Raw genomic sequence first — 26,110 nt, 5'->3', positions numbered from 1 at the left:
GTGTTTCGAGCAGTGGGAGAGGTGTCACTCCTCTCCCTTGCTCGTTACTCATCCATGTTAGTAGGCCCCATCAGCATCCCACCCGTGTTATTTATCTGTCAGAGGGCCCTCCGTCCTTCTCACCCGATGCAGCCAATTAAAAGCCTACAAAGGAAACCAAATAAAAATCAACAAAGAGAAGGATATCTTGTCATTTAATCTTACTTAATAGAATTGGACAGTCGAGATCATATCTGAACACTTAAGAAAGCTCGTTATGATGTGGGTTTCAGGCCAAGTCAGCTCAAACCAGCCATAGTGTCCTTATAATTCTCTTAAGATCATGGCCTGTCGGGGCACGATTCATTTTGTCATTTTTTGGCCCAGCCCAACACATAGCTGAGAAGAATCGGTTAGTGTGTATCCCATATCAGAAATTCTAAAAAGTGTGGCTGCCATATAAATGCTAAGCGAACCTCAATATTGAATAAATAAATACTTCCATCTTATGCGTGCATGCACAGGCTTCACTTTTGTGGGCCTCTGTGGGCTCCGTATAGGATCCTTGGTGGGCTCCTTGTCAGATTACATGGGCTTGCATCGTGATTCGTTGCTTTCTGTCTAGGGGTAGGCTTGACCACCCTGTGCTCGCTCACCTGTGGGTGGCTTAGGTGTTGTTGTGCCCTCGAGGCTCTGCCCGTGATGCCCCCTTGAAACCCCAAATTTCAGTATATATGTTTTCCCTCTATCTATCTCATTTTATTTCTTTCTTAAACTTTGATTTCCTCCCGGAAAAAAAATTAACTAACATACTATAGGGAGCATTAAACTATATTAAATTATTTAATGCATTTATATTAAGAAATAATTGGACTTGTAGAATATATAAAAATTACATTAAATTTTTTATTTTACTGAGTTTTCTATTTAATGGATGAAATGAGAATCCAAATAAAAAATGAATACAGTACCCATAAAATGATCCCAGAATGGCCTTAAAATATGCATAAAAGCATGCCTTATTTATGGTTCATCACATAAAATAGGTATCACATAACATATACACTAACTAAGATGGTGATGAAATACTCTCGGATTTTAGGCACTCATGTTTGAGGGAACAATGAGGATAAGCAGATAAAAGAATACAAAAATTTGTGGATAAAAACAACTGTGAGACCCCAAAATGGCTCAAATACACTCACCCAAGGAACATAGTGGTAGCGGGATCCATTATGTACTAGTCGATACGACCATATGAGGACTTGGCATGATTCAGTCTTTATTCAAATTATTTTTATATGTTTAATAAATTTCATATCATGAACATGGGAGAATTGAAAATATACATTTTAATTAGTTTTTAATTTATATAAATGCACTAGAGGGATTAAAAAATTGCACAAATATGTGTGTCTTGTTAGATAGGCACATCTTATCTAGGTTGATCATCCCTAGAATTTTGTTGCTAGGAAATCTCATCTTATCTTTCACCATACCCTATATAAGGCTTAGAAAAAATTTGTAGACGAAAGTCTAAAACAAAAGTTTTAGACAAAGTCTCAAACAAAGACTTAGACAAAAGCCTTACCCAAAATTTTTAGACAAATGTCTGAAACAAAGATTTAGGCAAAAGTTTTACACAAAATGTTATCCAGTTATCAATCCAAAAAACCCTGAAATATTGTGAGATAGCATTATGATTAAGATTTTTTCCTTCATCGATTAATTCTGTATCCATTTTTAGGCTCTTTTAGCTCTTTTAGCTCTTTTAGCTCTTTTAGCTCTTTTAGCTCTTTTAGCTCTTTTAGCTCTTTTAGCTCTTTTAGCTCATTTTAATTAGCTTTCAATTTATATAAATGCACTAGAGGGACTAAAAAATTTCACAAATATGTGTGTCTTCATCGATTAATTCTGTGATATTTCTATACTCAAAGGGAATACATAATCACATGTATTCAAACTATCAATCACTTTTTTCTTGTGTATCCCTCATCAATTTGTACTTTATAATATTATCGGAAAAAAATATGACGGGGGAGAATCACAACAGTGACATGCCTATTCCAAAGTCATATTGTTTTTAAAAATTCAAATCAAGGTCACAGTTTCATTGAATTTTATGAAATGGGAACATTTTATAAGATTGTTGATGTCATACAGTTTTAGTTGTAAATTATTATTGATAGGGAGAACAAGATATTCAATGATCTAAAAAAAGGCATAAATTAATAATTTCTTGAATTTTATTGATTAAAATTTTATTTTAGTTAAATAAAATCAACATCAGCACAAGTCTAAAATAATAATTAATATCATAATATAAATCCCACATCAGTAGACTAATAATGATAAGCAAGTATTTACTTGTGAATTTGGACCATGAACCTTCAAATTATGCTTTCAAATTGTTATGATCACAACGAGTCTGTAAAAAATTTTCTTTTCAATAAAATTATTTATGATTTATTTTCAAATCAGTACATATTTATTTAAATTAGATGATCCCTATTAATGCAAAATAATTGTGATAGTAAAAGTAGTCAATGCATCTGGCCTTATCTCGTTTTCCAAAGTCTGAACTTTGCATTTCATATGGCATATCTTAGAGGTTGCCTAATTTAAAACCATGAAATTATACGTACACAAATTTCAGTGATTAACGTTGATAAAGTTCGATAGAAAAAGCCAATCGAGTTAGATGATAATTTTATGAATTTTCAATTGGCAAAAACACATTACCAAGTATGACTTACCAAGGGTCGTGATAGTAGACCGATCCATTCGTGCCCTAGAAGTCACCCATGGGATTTTATATATGTAAAAAGTTTGGTGTTGGCAAGAGTTTGTTGTCTTGTAGCAAGGGCAGATGTCCCAATTGCATACACACAGACCAACTTGCCCAAATCCACAACATAAAGTAAAGAGATACAATAGCGAGACCTTGGCAGGTCGATAGGGAGTTCTCAGTTGTAAGCAGTTGGATCTTGTCCCTTCGAGTCTGTTACAATGCCTATGTGAGACATCATGGACTTCCACCTCTATCTCTCCATCATATGCTCCAATCACATGGGTCGTTAAGGACGAAAATCTGGCATGTGAGAATAGCTGACATCCCAAGGCGCTCATTGTGATACCTGCCTTCTCTATCCAAAGGAAGGTCTCGGAAAGTTTTAAATAAATTAATGAATGGAAGAACATACTGTGTAGTTGGTGAGTGCATTTTTTGTCTAGTTCCCCTCTCATAGCTGATGTCAGCTATTAGTAAGGCGCAATTAACACCACGTGATGTCCTACCATGCACAGTTCTAATATGGACATGACCTTATACTAAGCATATCATCTAAAAAATTTGAGTCTAATTCTATGATGATACCATGAAAGTTACACTCTTAACAAAGGAGCAAGCCATAATGAATTGCTAGAGCCTCAGTTTTAGTATTAGTCCGAATGCCATAGAAGTTAGAAAAATAAAAAAGGATGCTCCTCCTGTGAACTTGAAGAATACCAACTACTCATGTCAAACCAAATTCTCTTTGGTTGTACCATTTTTTGTCTAGTTCCCCTCTCATAGCTGATGTCAGCTATTAGTAAGGCGCAATTAACACCACGTGATGTCCTACCATGCACAGTTCTAATATGGACATGACCTTATACTAAGCATATCATCTAAAAAATTTGAGTCTAATTCTATGATGATACCATGAAAGTTACACTCTTAACAAAGGAGCAAGCCATAATGAATTGCTAGAGCCTCAGTTTTAGTATTAGTCCGAATGCCATAGAAGTTAGAAAAATAAAAAAGGATGCTCCTCCTGTGAACTTGAAGAATACCAACTACTCATGTCAAACCAAATTCTCTTTGGTTGTACCATCCATGTTGAACTTAAGAAAACCTGTTGGAGGGGAGTATCAATGAACAAGTGGTGAAGATGCTCTCAAATGTGTGGCACCTCACCTGTTATAGGTACCAAGCAATGTGCAGTAGGTGAGACTAGGTGATGGGTGTGTTGTAGCCATTTCTTGACACATCAAATGACATCTTGTGTACTCATGGGAGTTTCTCCCTTTTCTCATCAGATGACAAAGTGAGAAGATTTCCTCCCTTTCCATATCTCCCATAATAGGTAGGTTATGCTGATGTGTAGATCAGGGTTAAGCTTAGAGCATATTGACGAGGAAAAAAATCTTTTCAAACCACTATTGTAGTGCTAGAGTAGTATGGGCATGAAGGATTTGATGCCAATAATAAATAAATCGCTGCATAGAGTTTTAGCAATCTCAATATATAAAAAGAGGTGTTCCATAGTTTCTATAAGGGGAGAGACGGGCAACAACGACGTTGTGAGCTAATGTAGTGACCAATACAAGTCACTTGATCATCAGTGGGGAGTCCATAGTGCATGAGTCTCCAAAGGAAGAGCGACATGTGAGTGATAATCATCGAGTGACATATGCAACAACCCAAAGCTTGCAAAGGGAATCTCTCTTGAAATATATCCCAACAAGAATATCAAGAGTAATTCACATCAAGCATGAGTGTCCATATAAGATGATGAGGTAAGGATCCCAGCTCAGTGGTTTTAGCCTCCTATAAGAAATCAAATGGAAGCCCACGTTGCTCCCATTAGAGTCTCATGTTCGTCCGTTAGCAAATAAGCTACCATCAACTGGAGGTAATGATGTAGAAAGATAGGGTTCCTAGCTAAGGGGTGGCCACAAGCCAAAAGTCGTACCATGCACTAATTGTGTCATTTTGACTTGCCATTGGACTACCGTGGACATCTCTAGTTAGTGATGTTGCTAACTTGGCCATCGTTTGGGCCCTTTGATATTAACCACACGGTGATCCCAGTACTGTGCTTGACCAATATAAAGAGTCCCAACAAGAAGCTTGTGGTAAGCATACATCCCACAAACTTCTTCTTAGACATGTAATAGACATCTAGGGGACACATGATCCCTACACCCCCTTCGTGGTAGGATGATCTGAAACCAAACGATATCCTTATAACTAACTTAATCATGTTTATTGACAAATATCAGTTTATAATTAGCTTAGAATAAATTATTGACATATAATTTTTATGGGCGTTAAATTAAATATGAATGTGTAAATGAATTATTTGAAATGATTTTATGTAAATGAATTAAATATGAATGTGTACATAATAAAGTTGAATGCCTTTTAAACTGGTGAAAAATATGTAAGATATAAACATATAATTATTAGTTTTTAATATTTTTTATTTGTATATTCATAACTTAGAGACTTATATTCAAACATCATCCATATGTTAACTAAGAAAATGGTGTCATTCCTTGTAGTTGTTTCTATAACTAAATTACTAAGACATAAATGGGAAGGTCAAGAGTAATGGAAAATGTTTAGTATAGAAAGATGGATAAATAGATAATCGAGGAGACAAAAAAAATAAAACATTTTTATGTAGATAAATTTTTATGGTACTATATTTTTTATTCTAGTCTACTCTTATGTGTAATTCCATGGAGAAATTAGTTACAAAGAGTGAATTTAATACAAAAAGGTTTACATACAAATTATCTTCATAAAAAACCCACATAATATGGGTTGCTTTCCCAAGGTTGGTGAATGTATGCTTAAATGACGTTAAATTTTAAGTAAAAATATATCAACTTTTTCTCAATAAAAGATGTAGATCTCGAGCTTTCTATGTGCTTCTTTCTGCTCGAAATGACACACTTCTTTGACAAGTTTGAAAATTTAGAGTTGATATTGCATAAAACTGCAACTTGGCCATAGGATTGCAACAAATACATCAAGCATGACCATAAATTATGTTTATTCAATTTGAAATTATGATAATCAGGTATCTCACTAATTTTGGACCGCCACATAACCTGCTACAAACATGAGGGGCTCTCACTTGGTGTTAGGCCCCTAAATAGGCGGATTCCTTGCCCAAAGGCTTGCGTGCTTATTGGGAAGGTTTGTTCGCGTATTCGACTCATGAAGTCTTGAGTACTGAGTCAAATGGGTAGCGATGGCCAATACCTGATCTATTAGGCCAATGCTGCCGGTGGTGATTCACGGCAGACTGTGCGCGTGCCTGTCCCCGCCCAAGGTGGGACGGATCAGGTACAGTCCGCGCGTGCTGGGCGCACGGGCTGAACGGCACAAGTGTGCGTGCGCGCAAGCGCCGTGCGCCAACACCGAGCGCCACGCGCGGGCGCCATCGCTACCCCCCAACGCCAAGCGCTGCGCGCGGGTGTGGGACGCGCAGGCCGGGCGGCATGCCGCGGGCGCGGTGCACGGAGTTGTGCGGGTACCGCGCAGCGGCCGCGCGGGCGGCCGCGCGCATTGCGTGTGCCAGGCGCGCGGCTGGGAGACATCCTGCCAGGAGACTAAGGCATGTGGCACACAGAGAGCGCCGAGACGGCACAGCAGGCGCGTGGCGCTCCTGCGGGTAGTGCTGGGCGCGCAACACCCAGCTCGGGGGCGTCGAATGCGGCAGCGTCGCACAGACTGTGCGCTAGAGCGTCGACATGGGTGCCGGTGGCGTGTGTTATCGTCAAGGCAGGGGTGGCGTGTGTGATCGCCAGGCCCGCGGGCGCACGGCGCCCGGCCCGGCGCGCTTGTGTAATGGCAGAGCGGGCGCGCACGCGGAGCAGCGGCCCTGAGGCGGTGTGGCGACATTACCTCAGCACAAGGCGCCTCGTCTCGTTCCTTGTAACACCCCTCGTCTTCCCCCATGTAATCTACGATATATTCCTGATGATATTAATGCAATGACCCTGTTCACTGACGGTGCCTAGCACCACCATCTCCCCTAATCCCTTCTAAGCGATCTTAAGCAATCCCAAGAGCTTCCGCGGCAAGAGATCAAGGCTGCTCAGTGTTCTGCCCAAGCACCAAGGCCGGCACACGTCAATTCCGAGCAAAGAGTCCTAGCTCGAGATTTGACCGTGTGACACTTGGGAATACCTATTAAAGTTAGAAATTTTAAAATATTTTCCCAAATGCTCTTTAAATGATTTCTTACGTTATATTTCATGGAAAAAATCATGACAATACTAGCAATATGTAACTAAAAAAAACAACTTTGTCTATAATGAGAAAATGTTGTATATCCCATGCGTTGTAAGTCTGAACTTTGGTATCCATCAAATAAAGGCAATAAATAATTGAATTTGATCCAAAAAAATACTTCATATTTATCAAACAACCTCTAAAAATGAATTTACTTTTCATGCATGTGAATTTTATCACATAATATTTTCCAAGAATCATCAGCCCCAATGAAGGTGAAATGCAAGCATATGCAATGACTTACACAAGTTAACGGCTAAAGATTACCAAACAGTTGTCGTAACATAAGGTAACATCCTTATTTTCACCTTTTGATATGACATTTAACTTGATAATATTATATTTTAATTGTTTAAGATCGATTTCCAGTTGGATATTGTCTCCATTTCATCTATTAGGGTTATATATCTTATCTTACTAACAATGTCATCGTTGCCTAGATAATTATCAATGTCCATTTGTTGATGTTGGTGTCTCGATATCTTTAAAACAAAACCAACATTTGTTATCAGTCTATGCTATATACTATATTAATGATATGAGTTATCATTATCAGTAGCATCTCCATCTTTGAATGATGCATACGCCAATAATTGATACATTGAAGGTACAAATAAGCTGGCCCTAGGTGTCCACTCACCCTCAACGGATGTTGTGCCCGACCTTGATGAAAAAATCAAACTGATTCGCAGCATAAGACTTAAACAGAATGGTAACAACATCAACAAAAACAGGAGATGAATCATCTCAGCACGGATCCCATCCATGATTCCTTTGATCCTCAAATGCGTCGTGTGGAGCTACTCATGTGTGCAACCTCTTGATATATCCACATGATCTTTGGCATGTCAAATCTCCTCCTCCACCTTGTTATGCAGACCCAATCACATTGGCAATGGGAAAGGAACCATGGAGAGACGTAAGAAGAAGGGGAAGGCCCTTGAACAATTGTGGCTTGGGTGGATTTTGTTAAGGGTCTTATCTTATTTATAAAAATACCAAAACTAAGTGGGTATTTTTTATAAAAATCTCCAATATTTTTAAGTATATCTTCTAACGTCCAAAAGTCTATTTGTGTATTACCTTTAAGCCCATGTATACGCCTAGGTAACAACTCTAGCAGTCCAATAACCTTTATTGTACTTTCAAATTAACTATATCATCATACTTATAAATTAATATCATATCAATTTAACCTAATCGATAGGTTGTCTCTCCAACCCATGGGGTGCCTAGCTACACCTCGTGAACTACAAGATACAACAGAGCGTGAAATGACTCACACATGGAACATGTTCGTCATTGGTTAGCATGTACGCATGGTCCCTTCTCCACTTGATGCTCCTCGAATGACTGACGATATGATCAACTGTCACATCCGAGTTAGTACTAATACATTCAAAATGAAGAACTGACCAAGGACTTCATCGCACATCTTCTCTAATATTTTTACTACCAAGGCTAAGGACTTCATCACATCATCTTCATTGAGCTGTCTTCTCTTATACCAAGGGTGGATGATCCCATTTTGACAACTCAGTTGTCTTTATGAACTTCTTGATGCACCCAAACTAATATTATTTAAAATCACATGATTGGAAACTTGTATGTCATAGGAAAAGTGCAATAATTTGTTGGCAGGACATCTTTGGTGTCTCAAGTCTAAGGACCACTTAAACAACCATGATGTGAATCAACTTGATTGAAATTTTGGAATAATGTCATTCAGGGATTCATATGAATCAATTCAATGAATTCTTTCCACTAAAGCACACTCATTTATCCTTAAAATTCTCTACACTAATGACTACGAAACCAGCCACATTCATCATTGGAGTGAGGCTATATAGTGGTATTTTATCTGGATAATTCAATGTCTTTCTCAAGTATCCTTTGGATACGAATATTTAGAATAGAAATATTTAGATCAGTGATCTATGTATTACGTTCTCGTTGCAATTCACTAACTAAGATCATGTATTCATGGACTTCATCATAAGTATCACAAGTGCAGTATAATGAATATATGCTATGAATGAACATGGAATGAGATATGGAATGTGTGATTGGCTTTCTAGATAAATATATTTACATCAACATCATTATCTCCAACCATAGAAAATCATGTTCTTGGGTTTTGTCAAGCTCTTTCTGTCTCTAGTCATTGCATATCACATGATGGAAAGGTTTGTGGACAGGTTTGACATATCACGGACCTGACAATGGGTCGTGACAAGCAGCTTTTCAAGGCTACTATAACATCACACATCGCTCGCTTTAAGAAAAACCATCTCATTCTTTAATTATCATGCACCATCAAATCCAGTCACCATCACATCATCTAAATGGCATCACAATCCTCCACATAAGGACATATTGAAACATTATTGTTTTAATCTTTAATTCACATGTTCTTCTCCTTTCTCTCTCTCTGTATATATATCTATCTGACTCTCTCTATTTCTGTGTGTCTTGCTCTTTCTTATTGTCTCTTCCTCTGTCTATGTCTTTATTATTGTTCTCTCAGCCTCTATCTCAATACCTTTATCTTTATGTATATCTCTCTCTACCTTTAGAAAATTTTCTCTCACCCTCTACCTCAGTCACTCGTCTCTATCTTTATGTTTCCTCTTTCTCTCTCGCTCCACCATCGACCTCTTGTTGCCACCACCACAGCTAGAGTTTGCACTTTTCACCTGCCAGTATGGGAAGTGAAGTTCGTCTTGGAGATAGAGAGAGAGAGAGAGAAAGAGTGAGGGAAAGAGAGAGAGAGAGAGAGGGAGGGTAAGAGAGCAAGAGAGAGAGAGAAAGGAAAAGAGCAAGGGAGAGAGAGAGAGGGAGAAAGGGAGAGCGAAGAAGAGAGAGTGAGAGAGAGAAAAGGAAAGACCAAGGGAGAAAGAATGAGAGAGATGGAGAGGAAGAGAATGAGGGAGGGATAGGTGGAGGAAGAGGGAAAGAGAGTGAGAGGAAGGGAGAGGTGTTACCATGCTATGTCACCCATCCAGACCCTCCCATCATCCCTCATGTCTTGATGGATTAACAAGGCGTCTTCTGTCATGTCTTTGTCTCTCGTCACACTTCATGTGACCTGATGGAAAACATGATAGATAACTGATAGTGAACCTTATGGACAAATGACAAATAGAGTGGAATGGAGCCCAATCTGTCATCATTCATCCTTCCTGACTGTAGAACAAAACCAATTTGAAGATCATGTTACATTCCATCTTGTCCCATTCAACCTTCAAGCACCAGTTAATCAACATATTTGATAGGTCTCTTCATGTGTTCCATCATTTATTCTGTCCATTCTAGGGATGGGAAAAAATGTTATGTTCGTTCGTGAACGTGCGAACGAACAGGAATGAACACAAACACAAACACAAACATGAACATTTAAAAACTATGGCGAACAGTGTTCGCCATCAGTTGGGGGATTTTTTTATTTTTTTACAATATTCTCTCTCTACTATACAGGTCTTCCAAAATGTAGTCCGTTTGCAAATGAACAAATAAACCAGACAAGAAAATGAACATAGATTTTCGCCTGTCCGTTTATTGACAAACACTCTTCGTTGGGCATCGAACAACAAATTTCCCATCCCTAGTCCATTCTCTATTGACTAAATGATACACTCAGCAACTTCTGAACAGGTGGCATGTTAAGTCCTATTCCATCTGTCCCTCTCCATCTGGCAGCTCCATGGTGCATTCAGTCTAGGTTTACAACAGTCCTCCGGCCACAGAGTCTTCTGTCCCCCACAGAAACCAAACAAAACTGCAGACTTTGTGACCAATGTCTAACAGAAGCTCCACATATCCCCATTTAGTCTGTTATCCGTCATCACTCATAGAAAAACCACGTGTAACATGCCAAAGACATTTGACCCCTTAAATACCAAAGTCAACGGCAGAAGTTACAGAAGAAGAAGAAGAGGAAGACGAAGCTATCAACATGGTAAATTCACTCTAGTTTTACAACCGGCCTCCGGCCGTCCTTCTTCCATTCTGATAAAAACCAAAGTAAACTGCAAACTTTGTGACTAATGCCTAACAAAACCTCCACACCCCATTTTAGTCTGTCTTTTCCGTCATCCGTCATCCATCATAGACTAAACATGTGTAACCTGCCAAAGATATTTGACCCTTTAAATACCAAAGTCAACTGCAGAAGTTACTAAAGTTACATAAGAAGAGGAAGAGGAAGACGAAGAAGAAGATGAAGCTATCAACATGGCGAATTCACTCTAGATTGACAAGTGGCCATCCGTCTTCCGCCATGACAGAAACCAAACAAAACTGCAGACTTTGTGACGTATGCCTAACATAAGCTTATCCAGTCCCTTTCCGTCCGTCTTTTCTGTCATCCGTCATCCGTCATCCATCATAGACCAAACATGTGTAACATGCCAAAGACATCTGACCCTTTAAATACCAAACTCAACGATATAAGTTACAGAACCGAGAGGAAGAAGAACAAACAATCAACCATGGCAAATTCGCTCTAGGTTTACAAACATCCTCCAGCCAATCCGTCTTCTGTCTCAACAAAAAACCAAACAAAACTGCAAACTTTGTGACAAATGTCTAACAAAAGCTCCACACCTCATTAGGTCTGTAGTCATCCGTCATCCGTCATCCGTCATAGAAAAACCACGTTTAATGCCCAAGACATTTGACCCTTTAAATACCAAAGTCAACGGCAGAAGTTAACAGATGAATAGGAAGAGGAAGAGGAAGAGGAAGAGGAAGAAGAAGAAGAAGACGAAGCTATCAACAATGGCGAATTAGGGTTTCTTCGGCCATGGAGGAAATCCCGCCCTTCTCCAACGGCTCCACCGCGCCTCCCGAGCCGCAAGCCTTCGCCACTCCGCCGCCCAAGCGGCAGCGCCGCCCGAGCGTCCGATTGGGCGAAATCGGCGGCCAGCAGAGCTCCACGGCGTCCCACGACCAGAGCCCCCGCCGGAGCAAGCTCCAATGGCGGGCAACCCCTCGCACCAGGCCTCTCACCAACCTCGTCGCCGAGGATTTCGGCTCCGACTCGGCCCCCGAGATTAGGGTTTCGGGCATGGAGACGGAGCTCAGGGATTGTGGCCGGGAGGAGGAAGACGGAGGGGTGAAGGGCTGGCTCAATGGATTGGGGCTGGGCCGATACGCGCCGGTGTTTGACATTCACGAAGTGGACGAGGAGGTTCTTCCGCTGCTCACTCTCGAGGATCTCAAGGATATGGGGATCAACGCTGTCGGATCGAGGAGGAAGTTGTTCTGCGCCATTCAGAAATTGGGGGAAAGTTCGTCTTGAGGTGCAAGGTAGAGTCTTTGCTCTCTTTGATTTTTGATCTTCGCCATGGCAAGTGTTTGTTGTGATCATGATCGTGATCGTGGATGTGTTCATGTTCTTTTTGCCGGTGGGGTTGGGGGGATTGGGGAGATGGTGATTTGGGAGAAGTGGGTTGTGTTTGAAGTTGGGAGATTGGTTTGATTGGAGGGGAGAGAGATGTGGGGTTCTCTCTCTCTCTCTCTCTCCATCTATCTATCTCTCTCTCCTCTCTCCAATACCCTCTCCCTCTCTCTCTCTCCCCCATCTCTATATCTCATTCTCCCTCGCCCTCTCTTCTTATTCTTCCTCTTCTGTAACTCCTCTCTCCCTCACCCTCCCCATCTCTCTCTGTCTGCCTTTATCTCTCTCTCTCTGTCTCCCTTTATCTCTCTCTCTCTCTCTCTCTGTGTCTTCCTTTCTCTATCTCCCTCTCTCTCTCTCTCTGACTCCCTTTATCTCTCTCTGTGTATCTCTTTCTCTATCTCCCTATATTTCTCTGTCTCCCTTTATCTCTCTCTGTGCCTCCCTTTCTCTATCTCCCTCTATCTCTCTCTCTGTCTCCCTTTATCTCTCTCTGTGTCTCCCTTTCTATATCTACCTCTATCTCTCTCTGTGTCTCCCTTTCTCTATCTCCCTCTATCTCTCTCTATGTCTCCCTTTCTCTATCTCCCTCTATCTCTCTCTGTCTCCCTTTCTATATCAACCTCTATCTCTCTCTCTGTCTCCCTTTCTCTTTCCTCCTCTGTCACCCTTTCTCTATCTCCATCTATCTCTCTCTCTCCCTTTCTGTCTCTCTTCTCTTTACCTCCCTGTCTTTCTCTCTCTCTCTCTCTCCCTTTCTGTCTCTCTTCTCTTTACCTCCCTGTCTTTCTCTCTCTCTCTCTCTCCCTCTCTCCCTCTCTCTCTTCCTGTCTCCAACCATAGATCTCTCTCTACCTTTCTGTCTCTCTCTCTCTCCCTGTCTCGAACCATATATCTCTCTCTACCTTTCTGTCTGTCTCTCTCTCTCTCATCTCCCTCTCTATTTCCCGTTCTCGCTATCTCTCTCTCTCTCTCTCTCTCTCTCTCCCCCTATGGAGTTTCAGTGGAGCTTATCATCTGACTGGTCACATACATGGCTAGGTTTTCTGTCGATGTTATATTCAATTCCATATAACCTTATATTCAGAAAAAAACAAACAGATCAACCTTCTCGGCAGCCTAGCACTCTATCCCTCCCTCCAATGTACTCTGAACTTTCAGTGAAGCGTAAATTAGAATGCAACGCTACACTGACACGATTTTATGAAAAATTCAGAATTGAAAAAATACTATTGAAGAATGGATCATCTTAATCGACCATGCAAAAAATGTGGGGATCCGCTTTAGTAATTTAAGAGGATCCTCTTGAAAATCCCTCAAAATTCAAATTCAAGGGGAAAAAAATGAAACAGCAGATCACCCTTTTGAGCAGCTCTGCCTTCCTCAGACTTCTTCATCTCGGAAGTCAATAGTCAATATAGAAAACTCCTCAGAAGGCCCACTCATCTGATCAAAAGTCCTCCTGCAGTTGACTTTTCCTCTCCCAAGTCTTTAAAGTTGACTTTCTGGGCCCACATAAACTTCTTATAAATGAATCCTCATTCATAGGAGCCAGGTCTACTTTTGGCCTCGATACCAGTGGAGGACAGAGAAGGCGTTGACGGTGGAGACCGCGTAAGATTGACTTGGCCTGTCATCAGCCTGGTCAATGCCGGTGATCCTACGGTAAAATTAGAGTTGACAGATGGATGGTGAATCGTCATCGTCATCCATAAATAACAATGAATGAAAATGAAAGGAAGATGACGAAAGCGGGATGATGATGATGATATGATGCAGACCACCCGATGGATGACAATTTTTTGGGATGACCCCAAAAAAACGAAGCGTGGCACGGGACGAAAATTTTTCCTGAACTGTCCAGCATGCCTTTCCCAGACGATCGTGCACTATAGATGAGAGTGATGATGATTAAATGCTCCGTCTTATCTTGGAAACCGATGACAGTTCTTGGAAACTAACTGACAATAGTGATAATGCGATCAAATGCTCCATCTTGGAAGCGATGGATGATAATAACAATGGCAGTTTTTGAAAACCAGATGACAATGATAATTATGATGACCTGATTAAATGCACCCATCCTATCCTGTAGACTAGTGTTCGCCGTCCCGATATCCGTCCGATATCCGGTATCGGACAACCGATATCCGATAACCCCAGAAAAAAATGGGACGGTTCCGGATATCGGGCGATATCCATCTATCAGGGGTTAGACGGATATTGGTACCGGATACCGGAGGGTGAGGACGAAGACGGTATCTGATACCGGATATCGGAAAACCGATATCCGGATATCGGTTTCGCGATATCCGGATATCGGTTTCGCGATATCCGGTACCAACCGATAAAATAATCATCGGTCTGCCATAGTTTTACTTAGTTAATATCACATAAGTAATGACGATGACATGATTAAATGCTCCATCTTTTCTCGGAAACTGATGGATGACAATGACGATGACGGCTATTGGAAACCAGATGATGATGACAATGCGTCATTGAGCGATGACTGATGGTGGAAATGAATATGATGGCTCTTGGAATGATGACAATGATAATTTATCGTCATCCCCATTGATACTGCAACCATAGCAATGAACCATCAGTCCATCTGAGACGGGAAGAGACTAGAATATGAGGCACACCTTCAGTTGACCCTGCCCGGTCGAGAATCATCGGCGATGAAGGCAGCAGATGGGACAGACAGGATTGGGCTTACTCCACCAGTTGTTGGCCTGGTCAACGCAACACACAACAAGGAATATCCCATCAGTCTACCAAAAAACTCAGAAAAGAAGAGAACTGGCACACAGAAGTCAAAGGTCAAACTGTGGAAGTGGGGTCTGGATAATGTTTTGTTAAAAGATATCAAATGAGATAAACCAACTTGCTTGACGTTGATAGAAAGTTAGAATAAGATAATTTTGATGAATAAGCTCAAGACAATCAAATTTGATTGAATTTTTTATTTACTAATCTGATTTGGATAGAAAGGTATAATAAGATAATTTTGATGAAAAAGCTCAAGACAATCAAATTTGATTGATATTTTTATTTACTAATTTGATTTGAAATATAAAAGGGGTGAACACCCGATGAATCGGTGAATCCATAAGTTTGATGAATGAACTCAAGAAAATCAAATTTTATTTAGGGGGAAGCACTATCCAGAGAGACTGGGATATATAAAAAAGAAATCAACATTGAAATATGTAAGGTCAGAGACAAATGAACAGAATGTTAGTTAGAGAGAGTAGACAATGGATAATGGATGGTCGATAGTGGATAATAGAGAGTGAGCATTACACCGTGGATATTGGTAGACAGTAGGCAGTCGACACTAAATACTAAATAGTAGTATATTGAGAGATGGTCTGATATTAAAGCATGGATGAAAGCGTAGTACAGAGAGGGAGATATATATAAATCGGGGAGAGAGGCAAGTGATAGGAACTGGGAGATACAGAGAGATCAGAGGTGTGACAGAGATAGAGATGTGATAAGAGGAGGGAGAAAGAGAGGGAAAGAGATTAGCAGGGAGGAAGATAAAGAGAGAGGGAATGATAGATAAAAGGAAGGAGAATGGAGAGAGAGAGAGATAGATCGAGAGAAAGAAAACAGGGAGAGGAGGAGAGAGAAAACATGGAGAGGAGAGAAAAAACGGGGAGAGGGGGGGGGAGAAAACAGGAATAGGGAGATAAAGAGAGAGAAAACAGGGATAGGGTGATGAACAGGGATAGGAAGATAAAGGCAGAGAGAAAACAGGGAGAGAGAGATAGATAGTGAGAGAGATAACAGGGAGAGGGAGATAGATAGTGAGAGAGATAACAGGGAGAGGGAGATAAGTGAGTGAGAGAACAGGGAGAGGGAGATAAAAAGAGAGAACAGGGAGAGGGAGATAAGTGAGTGAGAGAACAGGGAGAGGGAGATAAAAAGAGAGAGAGAACAGGGAGAGGGAGATAGAGAGAGAGAGAGAGAGAGAGAACAGGGAGAGGGTGATAAAAAGAGAGACAGAACAGGGAGAGGGAGATAAAGAGAGAGAGAGAGAACAGGGAGAGGGTGATAAAAAGAGAGACAGAACAGGGAGAGGGAGATAAAGAGAGAGAGAGAACAGGGAGAGGGAGATAAAGAGAGCGAGAGAAAAACAAGAGAACGCGAGAGAAAAACAAGGTGGGGGAGATTAGAGAGAGAGAGAGAGAAAACAGGGAGATTGAGATCAAGAAAGAGAGAGAACAGGGAGAGGGATACAGAGAAAGGAGAAAACAGGGAGAGGGAGAAAAAGAGAGAGAGAACAGGCAGAGGGAGACAAAGAGAGGGAGAAAACAGGGAGAGGGAGAGATAAGCTAGAGAGATAAAGGGAGAGATAAAGATAAGATAAGATATCAAGAGAGAGAAAGAGAGAGAGGAAGCTGGACTTACAGGCCGACAAGAACCTTGAAAGAATCGTATATACCCCACTGAGCACCAGTAAGAGCCCCTAACATGAGAATACGCAAGGAGAGGCCCCGAGTGAAGAGCCCCCAAACCCCAAGCTTCCTAACAGCCTGAACCCACTCAAGAGATTGTAACTGTGAGCCAAAAAAAAACAGAAAGATAGAGGAACGAGGTGCTTGGCTATGGCAAACTGCGCTAGGGCTTACGTCAGCAACTGTTGCTCCCTTCGCATTGTTGAGGAAGGATACAAGGTTGTCAGCTGGATGTGAGACAATAGAACAGACAACGCCGGCAATGTATCCGCCAGCAAAGCTTATGCCTAGCTGGAGCTGTTTGCTGCACTTTTCCTTAGGTTTGGGAACTCCATATTTGTATATCATCTCCACCACTGTCTCAAAGGATGCAAACTTCATCATTGTATCTGAGAGACAAGTTAACATGGATTAATTTCTTAAGTTTAATATGAGCAATAGAAGAATAACTCACTAATTGCGCAAGTAGAGATAAAGATAAATGAATAAATTCACAGTATGCTCATTCTTCGGCAAAGATGAAGAAATAACCAGAGAACCGGCGAAGAGAGAGTGGATGGATTCTCAAACAGAGTGTAAATTTTCAGAGTAACAAAACGAAAGTTTCAAGCTCAGGATAGTTAGTCTTTTGAACAGAATGACAATGGCAATTAATGATCAATCAATTTTTTTAAAACGTTCGAGGATCAATCTTGACATCAGGAATCCAGCACAATCCAACATGAAGTTCCATCCTGCACAACTTGGAAATACCTACCATAGAAAACAGTCACTCATGTATAGTTACGACTATGAAAGGTCAAAAGTATTTTGGATACTTCTGTTAGTTACGGTTTGCAGAAAATGATGAATTCGTCATCCATGCTTGGGCTTGAAAGAATAACAATGATGATGAGAACTTGTCATCAACAGACAGATGAGAATGACGATTACAGCATTTGGAAACCAGATAGCCATGACGATGAAAATTTTAACTGATTCTTCTTATCTTGAAATATGATGGATGACAAGGGCATTGACGATGAAGACTCTTGGAAACCAAATGATGATGATGATGATTCATGATCACCCAATGACGGCTCTTGGAAACCTGATAATGATGAAGATAACACTTCATTATTGAACAAGTTGAAATCCGTTCTGTTCCATCATTTGCTCTGTCCAGCCTTATGGTCGGACACAGAACGGAATAAGCAAAAACTGAGACAGACAGCTGAACTAAACCCTCTCCATCCCATCGTGTCCTATCCAGATCGCCCTCAGTCATCTGTTCGAAAAACCAAGTAGACTTAAGAACAATTATGGCATCGCCAAATATCACAGACCAAGTAAAGTTGTAGGGGATAATGTATATGTGCTGTCACGTTATCGCCCAAGGAAATGATAACAGAGTCTGAATAAGGATGATAACAAGCCAACGGAGTAACTTACAAGGACTTTCGGACAAAAAAAAGAGAAAACAAGAAAGCATATGATGCAAGAAAAGGAGAAAAAAATCTCACAAGGAATCTGGCGTCCCCAAAGTGGACCAATCCCTTTGTACAAACTGTACAAAGCAAACACAACAGATTAAGATATGAAGAATAAATGATCAATTCAGCTAAGAGAAATTGAAAAAGCCTGACAGCATACCCCAGCGCACCTTCAGATGTGATAAACCTCGGCAATCCATCGAGCAGACCCTTGGCAAAACCGGGCTGCGTTTGAATGCGTACCTTAACAGCTTCCATTGGGCAAAGGGCAATGTCAGCAATCGTCTCCGCAGAAGCGGAGCCAGCAAGGTAGATCAGAGCCTTGTACTTAGCCGAATTTTCAGGCCCAGCAATATCAGAATAGTATTTCTTAAAGAACTCATAAAACCCAAATTTGAATGCGCCCTGTGCACTGTATCCAAGAAGGGTTGGTAACCAGCCCCTGAAGAAACCTCCCACTCCCTGCTCTTTCAGCAGGACGCAGAATCCAGATGAAATGGTCTTGTACCTTTCGGGATGTATCTAAAAATATTTGATCGTGATGATCATTAGATGCTCCAACAATAAGGTCTGTCGCAAGAAATTTAATGATTTTCCCACATGACAAGACTACAAAATTATGGGATAGACGGCTAACTATATGCCAAAAGAATTAACAAGATGTAGACGTATAAAAACCGTGATTAAAATAGAATGACGGTGTATTTTTAATCAGACTCGAATTAATGGATAGACGGCTAACTATATGCCAAAGAATTAACAAGATATAGACGTATAAAACATCGTAATTAAAATTGAATGACCATTTGTTTGAGGACATATGAATAATACTTAGTGGCATAAAACACCGTACTTGAAATTGAATGACAATGACTTTTCAAAAAAAAAGATATTGAATGACAATGTTTCTTTAATCATACTTTCATTACTAAATCGGCACGTATGATGACATATGAACGATTTTTTTTTGAAAGAGAGGACACATGAACGATATTTAGACGTATAAAACACTTTAATTGAAATTGAATGACAATCTCTAAGACCATACTTTGATATTTTATCTCTAACTTTGATCACTAAATATGAACGATATTTAGATATATAAACACGATTTTCGTTCAGAAAAAATATATATAAACACGGTAATTGAAGTTGGATGGAAATGCCTTTAATCATTGTTTGATTAGCTATCTCAAACTCCCATTACTAAGTGGGTGCGCAAACGCATGAGAAGTAATGAACGGTACTTAAAGAACGACATTCATGGAAAAAACACAATGCTTTTATCATAATTCGATAACTTATCTCAAAGTTCATCGCTAAAAAGGTAGAAAACAGATATAATGAGACAAACAGGAAATGATTAGAGTAGAAGAATAATGGGCGACTTCGACTGCACAGAAAAAGGGAAGACTCTAATTCCACCAACAAACCACAACCCGTGATTATCCCTCCTAACCTGCATATTACACTTGACGAGATCCAAAGGAGTGACGATCATGTGAGTGAGACCGCAGCTGAGTATTCCCCCAGCAATGCAGGCCGCGTAAAACAAGGGCGAGTGAAGCTCAATCTTCTTATTAGGGCTCGAGACGAGAAACTGCGACGGCGACCGATCATCCGAGGAAACCAGCGATGACGATAAAGGCAACGATGTCGAAATCGTCTTGTTCCCGGCAATTAAGATGCTTTCAAATACCAGAGATCGCGAAGTACCGACGGTGGCAGAAGCTGGGCAGTACAGAAATCTCGTCAAGATTGAATCTTGGGCGCCGCCATCGCCCTGATTCATCTTCCCGCTACGCAGATCTCTCGATCTCGCTCTCGATCTTGATTTCGATCTTGATCTTGATCTCGATCTCTAGGGATCGTCTCCGCCATCTCTATCTCCAAGAACAGACTAATTTAAAATATTATTAAGAAATGAACAAGAAATACCCTTCGTTTTTACTTAAATAACAGAAAATACCCCTTTGTTTAATTGAGGAAAATGTCTTAAGCATGGTCTTTTCGTAATTATTTTAACATTTTGTGGCTTTTTCGTCTTTTGGTGTGGGCCGTAGTAGGAATTACCCCTGGCTCTGATTTATTCCCTGGATAGTGGCAAGATCTGTAAATATCTCTTTGTTTGAATCTGTCCGTTTAAAATTTTATAAATTCTTTGACAAGTTAGATTCTTTTGGAATGAATTCGCTTTCTTTGTGTGGCACTTGCTTTTAGTTTAATATTTAGCCTTGAATAAAACAATAGCTTTTGATTAATTGGATGTAAAATATCTCTGCTGGGCAACACATTAGGTTATTCATCGCATAAAATAAACACGATACCATAAAATAAACATAAATAACATAATAAATACCACGATGTGTTTGACCTAATGTTAAAATAGAATGATATATGGTAGACCATATAATGAGAATAAATGTTTTGGGAAGACATTTGCTTTGTATACTGGTTAATCTACTAAGCATGTGAGAAGCAGCTAGGTTTGCCATTTTTTACCAAAACTGGACTGAACCGATAGTACCGTCAATTTGGGAATCACGAATTTACAAAAAGTTTGGTATTAGGTTCAGTATCCCGAGCAAACCAAATTGAAAGGCGGACTGAAACTGAGGCAAAAAATATTTTGAAAAATAAGAGGATGGTTGGGGAAATTGAACCTAGGTCATCCACATTTATCATGAGGACCCTTTTCCAATCACATTATGAATTTTATCTGTCAAGAAAAATAAACAAAAAATATGATGCCTCAAAAAATACATAAATATGCAACTAACATATACAAAAAATACATAAATACGCAAATAACATATACCAAACCTATAGAAATACAAGAACAGCATAAATACACAAATAACATGTACACAAAATATAAAATACGCAAATAACATATACAATAAATACAAAAATACGCAAATAGCATATACCAAAAATACATAAATACAAAAACAACATAAGTACTCAAATAACATATTCAAAAAATACATAAATACGAAAAACATAAGCACAAAAACATGAGAATAAGATTAAATACATTAATACACAAATAACATAAATATGCAAATAACATAAATACACAAATACATTACACTTAAATATAAATACCTAAATATGCAATTGTGTAAATACCTAAATATTTAACTATGTAAATATATAACAATGTAAATACATATGTAAAAATATTCAAAAAGTTAGTTTTACCTTTGATTATGACGTAATTCAGTGACAAAAATGGAATCGTTACCTATAGTTGTTTATTTAACTCTTTTAATTAATATTTCAATATGATTTTTTTCAGAGGCATGTGACCAAATTTATAGGTTTCACCAAAGTGGAAATGATATTTGACCAAACCGAAAATGTACAGAAGTTTAGGTATAGGTATAAACATTTGCAAAAAACTGATACCGAGACTGAAACAGTCATTTCCTCAGTGCAGCTTTTGTGTACTTTGACAATTAATTACGGATCTAGGTTGTCCAAGGTACTCTGGATGAACAAGTCTGGCTTGCTTCATTTTACCTATGGATTCAATATTTTTCTTGCTTGGTGTCTCTACTTGATTTTCCAAATAAAGATGAGACATACAAATATTTTACTCTTGTTTCAAATTATTGCCGCAATTAATCATTGGTGATAATATTATTTCCTTTGTTATGCAAGTAAAACCACAAGGAAATCACAAGGTTTTGATGATTTGTATAAGGGTAATTATGGCTACATGAATCAATCATGATGTTTTGATCATCAGATATGAATCAATTATTGCCACATAATGTCCAATACCGTGCATTAAGTCACATATATATTTAAACTAAATCACACACCAACATTAATCAAATTTCCAAAATATTATGATATTCATTCCAATTTTTAAATTACAACAGATACTCCAATTGCACTTCACACGGACCAGATTTCCTATACGTGTCTGCATAAAACGAATCAAAAGACAATGATAAACCATTGAATAGAAAAAACTCACCTTAATGTGTGCATCCATTAAGGTAATGCGCATCTGTGGGACGATAGAAATTCAGATGCAACTTATGTGATGTCATCATAGACCATGGAAAATATCAAAGCAACACCCCATTGTGCAGTCGTCTTGAAAGGTTTTTTCGTAAAGTATATGTTACCTTGACAGGCAAGAGGAGTCGAGTGAGGTCAATAGAGAGGAGTACCAATAGAGAAGTCAATGGGTGGCTTTTGTGATACAGCAGTTCAAAGCAGTGTTATATTGGTCATACAGTAAATAAGACAAATTATTAACTTTTGCGCCTCTATGTCTTTCCATTACACTGCAGATTATTGCTAGGAAGAAGAGCTTCATAAGACTTATCTGTTATATTTCACACGAAGAGATATATGTCCCATCATTGAAAACTATCAAAGAAAAAGCACATTCACTTTGCAAACATAGAAAAAGAGCATTTGCAGAAATTTGAATGATGTTGCCCCAATATCACTAACACTTGTTGTGTGTGCTTGAAAGAACAACATTGCATTCTTAGGGGTTACTGTCCATTGGGTAGACATAGATTAGAAAGTACATGAGAGTGTGATTGGCATACACCAGTTTCAAGGGCCCTTGTAACAAGGCAAACATGTGCACCACTTAGAGGAGATCGAGTTGAAGTTGAGTGTCGTATATTATCATTATGTCGTATATTAATCTGAATAATATACATTTTGTTAATTTATTTTTTTTATTTTGACATAAATTTGTGTAGTGTGTGCGGTGACCAATGATAATGCATCAAATAACAAAAAAATGATTAGTATTGAAGAAGAAGAATTAAAGTTGGTGACCAATGACAATGACACTTTAGTGTTAGAAGGCATGTGCTTTGTATGGCACACATCATCAACCTTATATTTGAGGCCAGGTCGAGCTATATATGTATGATAGAGTCGATGTTAGAATAAGCAATTATAGATGATAACAACATTATTGGGGCTAATTAGAATGAACAACACAACAAGTTTAATGAATATGGTTCATCTACATTTGGCAACTGTACTTTGGCTCTAGGAGATGGTGTGGCATATTAGATTTCATGGCATTGAATGTGTCAAAGAAACCATAAACCAGTGCTGGTTGACGAGGAGTTCAAATGTTTAAGGATTTCATAGGTATATAACAACCCCTCGTGATGGCCATGTTGGGTTCTAGGGCTTGATTGAAATCTAGAAGAAAAAAAATATAAGGAGTGTAAATTGAAACTGATGTAAATTGAAATTGATTCCATATCAATATCTAAAACAAATAAGACCTTACATACCTAATGGGGATTTTTTTCCACATTTGGCTTCCTCCCTTTGAGAGTACAGCCTCTAGAAGTACCCATGTGATTAATGTGCTCATGGATCTCCACTTCTTCTTCTCTAACTCTTCTTGAAGCCCTTGTGGATATTCTTGCCATGAAGACACTCTTCTTAGTTGAAGGGGGAGAGTGAGAAGAAATGGGGGGACGGGGGGAACAACTCTACTTCATTTTTTCATAAAAATTCATTAAGTTAAGTATAACTACCAATGCCCCTATAATATAATGTGTGCAACCATCTAGGACCATGTATCATATTATTTTATGACTTCAATGCCACAATAAAAATAATTAGCCAACCTCATTAATTAACAATATGAACATCTAGATGAATGAACTAAAAATTGATTCAAATAAATTGATATGTTAAGTCTCCAGCATGTGGGGTGCCAAACTAGATCTATTGCTCTAGAAGATATAGAGTATCAACTAGAAACTCTCTCAGAATCTTTACCATCATCAATTATCATATGTGTGTGATCCTTGATCCACATGAGACTCCTAAATGACTTGTAGTATGGTTAATTCTCAAACAAAAAATCCATCATTAGTTAGTATTGATCTGTGACATGAATCATTGGAGAGTGCCATCTCCAATATCCTCACTGATGGAAATATATGTGGTTGGCAAGCCAATCACACATTTCATGTATTATTTCATGGTCATTAATATAACATATTCATTATAATGCACGTCTGATGCTTAAAATGACGTCTATAAATACATGATCAGACTTAGTGAATTATAATGAGATTATAATACAGAGATTACTAGTCTTTAAGCATGTGTTCTAAATATTCTTATTTGAATGATGCTTGAGAAGTACATCAAAGTATCCATATCTAGCCTTCCTTATATGATGAGTATGGCCATTCCCTGATAAGTCCAAATTTAGGGGTTTTATTTCGTTGTTTTGATTCAGGCTTAACCAACATTTTTTATGAAAATTTTCCACTTAAATACTCTATAATTGATATAGGGAAAGTAAGGGGTCGATCCACAGAGAGGCAGAAATTTAATTTCAAATTTTTTCTCAAGCTTGGAATGAAGGAATTGAGTTTAAAAACAAGAAATATAATTTCTGAGATTTCCATGGATTTTTAGTCAATTTATATAAATTCCTATGAACTAAATTGAAGCACAAATACAAATAAAAACACTAAAAATATTTTAGACTAACTTTCATAATTTTAGTTGACATTAGAAATAGGAAATAAATATTTTTTGAATTTTCTTGAATTTAATTAACACCAAAAAACACTAGAAATATTAAAAACGAGAGTTAAATATTTCATAAGAATTGTTGTACATGTTAAAAATACTGAATTTCTATTATACTAATTTAAGGGATTTTTATGATTTTTTTGAAATATTTTAAACAGAGAAAATAAGGAAAATACATTTTCGGCTATTGTCGGCGATGGCGGTGGAGCAGTGGTGGAGCGGTGGTTGAGAGATGGCGGCGGACAGGATGATGCGGAGGTCCTTGTGTGGCCCGTACAGGGCTGGCCTTAGTGGGTCAACCCACTAAGGTTCAGCCCAATTCGGCTACGTCAAGACTATGCCAAATGGGCTACGCCCTATTGGGCTTGACCCAATATGGTAAGGACTTGATCAATTTGACTAAGTCCTGCAATCTCCACTTTGTTTTGCCCTAAATGATGGAATTCAAACAATATTTTTTTTAAAATTTGAAAGGAAGAATGAAGGATGATTTAGAGAGATGCTGGAATGGATTTTAGAGAGAAAAATGGTTTTAGAGAGAGAAAATGGCTGAAATGAAGAGATAGAGAGAGAAAATGACGAGAGGGTGTAGTAGAAGTTTGAGATGGAATTTGAAGGTGCAAATGAAGGAAATTTTTTATAAAATTTTGATAGCATGACCTGGGGATATGGATAAAGATCTATAGAGAGAATGAAATGATTCTATAGAGTGAAAGTAGGGAAAACAGTTCTATAGAGTGTTTAGAGTGAGAAAATGATTGATTTTAAGGGTAAATGGGTAGATGATGATGTGAAAATGGAAATCTAGGTTCCCAAAACCTTAATGCAAGTCTGGTGAGACCTTAATGATTCTTCTCAAGAATGTATCCTTATATTTTTTCCAGGACCATGCATTTGTCAATGCAAACAAGAGAAGAGATTGAATGAAAACTTCAATAACTTACATTAAGCAGGTTGAACAACATGGATTCTGAAATATGCCTTGTCCTGCTGGCTAGAAGCTTGCTAGAGCACGTCCAGAATGAGGGGAAATGAGAAGAATTACTAAAATACCCCTTTGGGTATTTTATATTTTCTTTTCTTGCCATTTTGCCTCTTTTTTCCATGGGTTGAGAGGTTTCCCCTTGTAATCTTTGGAAGACTTTTGAGAGCACAATGGGCA

The 26,110-nt window shown here is 38.8% G+C and overlaps 2 protein-coding genes across 2 annotated transcripts; one reads left to right on the top strand and one right to left on the bottom strand.

Moving 5' to 3' along the window:
• Positions 1–11,748: 11,748 nt before the first annotated feature.
• LOC144716035 (uncharacterized) lies at positions 11,749–12,455 on the top strand. The gene has a single exon (XM_078591043.1). It carries the CDS (start codon positions 11,856–11,858, stop codon positions 12,351–12,353), a length of 498 nt encoding a protein of 165 aa, XP_078447169.1. The 5' UTR covers positions 11,749–11,855; the 3' UTR covers positions 12,354–12,455.
• A 1,206-nt stretch (positions 12,456–13,661) lies between these two features.
• Positions 13,662–20,292, bottom strand: LOC144716034 (mitochondrial phosphate carrier protein 3, mitochondrial-like). The gene is made up of 7 exons (XM_078591042.1): positions 19,853–20,292; positions 18,554–18,915; positions 18,424–18,467; positions 17,096–17,310; positions 16,875–16,999; positions 15,101–15,190; positions 13,662–14,112 (listed from the first exon to the last, which is right to left on the bottom strand). Exons 1-6 carry the CDS (start codon positions 20,183–20,185, stop codon positions 15,103–15,105), a joined length of 1,167 nt encoding a protein of 388 aa, XP_078447168.1. The 5' UTR covers positions 20,186–20,292; the 3' UTR covers positions 13,662–14,112; positions 15,101–15,102.
• Between the last annotated feature and the right edge of the window lie 5,818 nt (positions 20,293–26,110).

The sequence above is a fragment of the Wolffia australiana genome, chromosome 20 (genome assembly GCF_029677425.1).
Source record: "Wolffia australiana isolate 7733 chromosome 20, ASM2967742v1".
NCBI lineage: Eukaryota > Viridiplantae > Streptophyta > Magnoliopsida > Alismatales > Araceae > Wolffia > Wolffia australiana.
This window is presented reverse-complemented; position numbering and strand designations above follow the sequence as displayed.